This window comes from Triticum dicoccoides, unplaced genomic scaffold (assembly GCF_002162155.2).
Source record: "Triticum dicoccoides isolate Atlit2015 ecotype Zavitan unplaced genomic scaffold, WEW_v2.0 scaffold211707, whole genome shotgun sequence".
Taxonomy (NCBI): domain Eukaryota; kingdom Viridiplantae; phylum Streptophyta; class Magnoliopsida; order Poales; family Poaceae; genus Triticum; species Triticum dicoccoides.
The window spans coordinates 1-3,404 of NW_021238438.1; the positions used below are offsets into that span (position 1 = coordinate 1).

General features: G+C 44.0%; 1 protein-coding gene across 1 annotated transcript; it reads left to right on the plus strand.

The window, feature by feature from the left end:
- The first annotated feature begins 31 nt into the window (after positions 1-31).
- On the plus strand, positions 32-1,622 carry LOC119345172 (coiled-coil domain-containing protein 12-like). Its single transcript, XM_037615355.1, has 4 exons — positions 32-206; positions 832-964; positions 1,056-1,170; positions 1,273-1,622. Exons 1-4 carry the CDS (start codon positions 43-45, stop codon positions 1,329-1,331), a joined length of 471 nt encoding a protein of 156 aa, XP_037471252.1. The 5' UTR covers positions 32-42; the 3' UTR covers positions 1,332-1,622.
- The last annotated feature ends 1,782 nt before the right edge of the window (positions 1,623-3,404 follow it).

Consider the following 3,404-nt stretch of genomic DNA (forward strand, 5'->3'; position numbering starts at 1 on the left):
TTTTTTTTTTTTTAATTTTGTATTGTCTGTATCAGTGAACCTATGGTGAATTTCATGTTCGTTAGCTGCATTAGGAATGGTGACCATGGGACGACAGAAGAACAGGCGGACCAACCAGAATTGCCAGGTCCTGTGGATGCACCCGAGGATGCTTCCAAGGAGAACGTTAGCCCCACTAAGGAATCTGATGAGGTTGAAGACAATGGGTAAGTAATTGAACAGACAACTTTTACATACTGGGTTTCTTGAGTGCCTTATGTATTTTACATATATGTTCTGTATATAATAATTGGCCGAGGCCCTTTATGTTATTTTCAGTGAAATCTCCATCTGCACCTGACTGAAAATCTGAATTTGTTCCTGTTGTTGCACAGTTATATGCTTGCCATTCTTGTAAAAGCTAATTTTTGGTTACACAGCAATGCCTTGTTATTCCTATATAAATAAAAACTGAATTTGGTTTAGACAGCAATCCCTTGCCTTGTACTCCCTCCATCCGGAAATACTTGTCATTGAAATGGATGTATCTAGATGTATTTTAGTTGTAGATACATCCATTTTCATCCATTTTGATGACAAGTAATTCCGGACGGAGGGAGTATAATCTCAGAATGTTGAGATAGCATTTCCTGATTTCTGTTAAGCAGTCAATGGGTTATCGATTATAAAATCATAAATTCTTTGTGCCAGATGTCCTGATCTTTTTCAAGTGTACGCAAACCTTTTGTCCGTGGTGTGAAATGTTTATGGGATTAATTGATGGCATGTAGCATACTTGACTCTAATGGTGGGTGTATCATTGTTCACAAGTATGTAATCTTTCTGATGCAGGGAGGTACCACTGAAGTTCAGAAACTACCTTCCTCATGATGAGCGTCTCCGAGGTGGCAAGGTGGCCCCGCTGTCTCTTCCCAAGTTTGAAGATCCGATCGCTGCTGATGCCGCTGAGCCAAAGCAGCTCGAGGTAAAATTTCCAGATCCATCAAATCTCGCCTCCACGATTCTGTGACATATTTTCATCTTTCATGAGGCAAACTTACAATATTTATCTGCAGAACCCCTTCGGGAACATCGCTCCGAAGAACCCGAACTGGGACCTGAAACGAGATGTGCAGAAGAGGATCGACAAGCTGGAGAAGCGCACTCAGAAAGCTCTGGCGGAGATTGCATGTGAGTAGGAACTGGTAGATGATTGGTTCATTTAGTTTTGAGCTCAGTTTCCTGTTGTGCATTCACTAACTGCTCATGTTGAACCGCTCTGTTCCTACGCAGTGGAGCAGCAAAAGGAGAAAGAGGCGCTGGAGGAGGGAGGCGATGCAGCTCAAGAGTGACGTGGTACTGGTGCCGGTCCAAATGTTTGTGTAGAACAGAGGAAGCAGCTAGCGGAAGTCAAACATTGATGTGTTTGTAATGCACGGTGTCGGCTGAGGACTAATGTACGGAGATTGTAGTCGTGTGCTCACCTGATACATGGATAATGATTTTCAGTTCAGTACCCAGAATTTTGAGTTCTAGTGATGGTTAGTGTCTTATGTCTAAGTGATCAAATTGAATATGATCCCTTTCATGAATGTGGACCATATATAGCCATGGACTTGCCGTGATTACTTTGCCATTGCCCATTGCACATGTGATGAATTTTGCTGTGTCTCAATCTGTTCCAGATGCTTGCAGATTTTGATGCTTTGGGCTTTGACTGGGCATGTTTGGCAAATATATTGAAGTGAATCAAATAGCGTTGCGGTATACCAGGGAGCAGGCAGCATCTTGCTGGGCAGAGAGCAACCGACTGAAAAACTGAGGTTAGCAAACTGTTTTCCAAACTCAAGCAAATTTTAATAAATGATAGTTAAATTATCCACCGGAACAGGCACTATAAATTCAAATTTAATATAAACATCATTTGGAAGGGAAAAGGAAATATGGACCTAATTGAAAGATGTATAAAGTGATTGCCACAACCAACTCATTTTTACATTACACCATACTGTAATAGTTTAGCAAACCGTAAATCAATTGTTTAACCACGTATATGTCGCAATGAAGGCAATTGAGCAGAAATCCGGTGCTCATTATGAGTGTAGTACATTTTGATACTACATAAAACATGCACGTATGCAACCAGTAAGATGGCCAACAGAAGCCATATACAGAAGATTTACACCAACCAACCAGAAGCAGGGATTACAAGGACTGGGCCGAGCTTGTAGAAGCAGACGAGCGTGGCGGTTCCTCCAGCTTCACAACAGGTTTCACTAAGCTTGGGTGCTGGGCAAGCTGGCTTTCAAGCTCTTCCTTCAGTGCATGGGCGTTGGAACCGTTAAGAAGCAAGACTTGCCTGAGTCCTTTTAGATTCTCAAGGCCAGATAACTTATATGGAGGTGACCCACCGTGGCAGTCAACCTTGAGCAGCTCAAGTTTCTTCATTGATTTATACCCAAAAGACACGTGTAAGCTGCTGGAGCTGCTACCACAAGCAATCTGGAGGATCTTGACCTTTTCAAATAAGTGGACCACTACATTATTCACAGAGACATGAAAGCAGATCGTACCATCTTGGAGCTGCTTGACACGAAGAATACATAGTTGTTGTAGCTCTCCAAGAAACTTCATCATGTCGTTTCCCATCAAAGTGGCCATCTCCAAATCCAGCTTTGTGAGCTTGCTGAGCTGGTTGATCCCCCATTCTGGCAACTTGTCATTAAGCCCATACAGTTTAAGGCTCCGAAGGTTCTCCAATGCCAGAGGCATGGGGATGCCATCCAAGCAGCCTTGATTACCACGATTCCTGGAGCAACAGCCTTGAGTTTCGTTGTCGAGCTGCACTGACAAGGACTCCAGATGTACATGACCCTCGATTGCAGAGAAGAACTCCTTGCTGTTCTTCTTGTTGATGCCAGACACTCCGAGCTTGCTCAGTTGGGTGAGCTTCTTGAGATCTTTCACAAAGGTCTTTGATCCTGAAGCAGCAACGTTGATAACACCAAGCGTGTGCAACGCCGTCAGTTTTCCTAACCCTCCAGGCACCTTAACACCAACTAAGGAATGTCGTTTGCACAACCAGCTGGACGAAACATTTGGTGATGGTGTTGTTGCTGGGACATCTGTGCTGCCGGCGCGAATGTACTGCAGCTTCTGTAACTTTGTAATATTCTCCGGAAGGGTCAATATGGAGGTGCCCCTGACGTCCAAAGTCTGTAGCTGCCTCAGATGGTCCAGTGAACTTGGTAGGCGGTTGATCTCGCGCCGTCCTCGCAGTGAGAGGAACTTGAGGCGACGCAACAGTTTCACCATCTTCTTGAGATCTTCATACTCAACACTACCTGACGCATCCTCTAGATCAAGCACCCGAAGCATCTTCATACTTTTGGAGATGAAGAATGATTCCCACTGCCCAAACACAG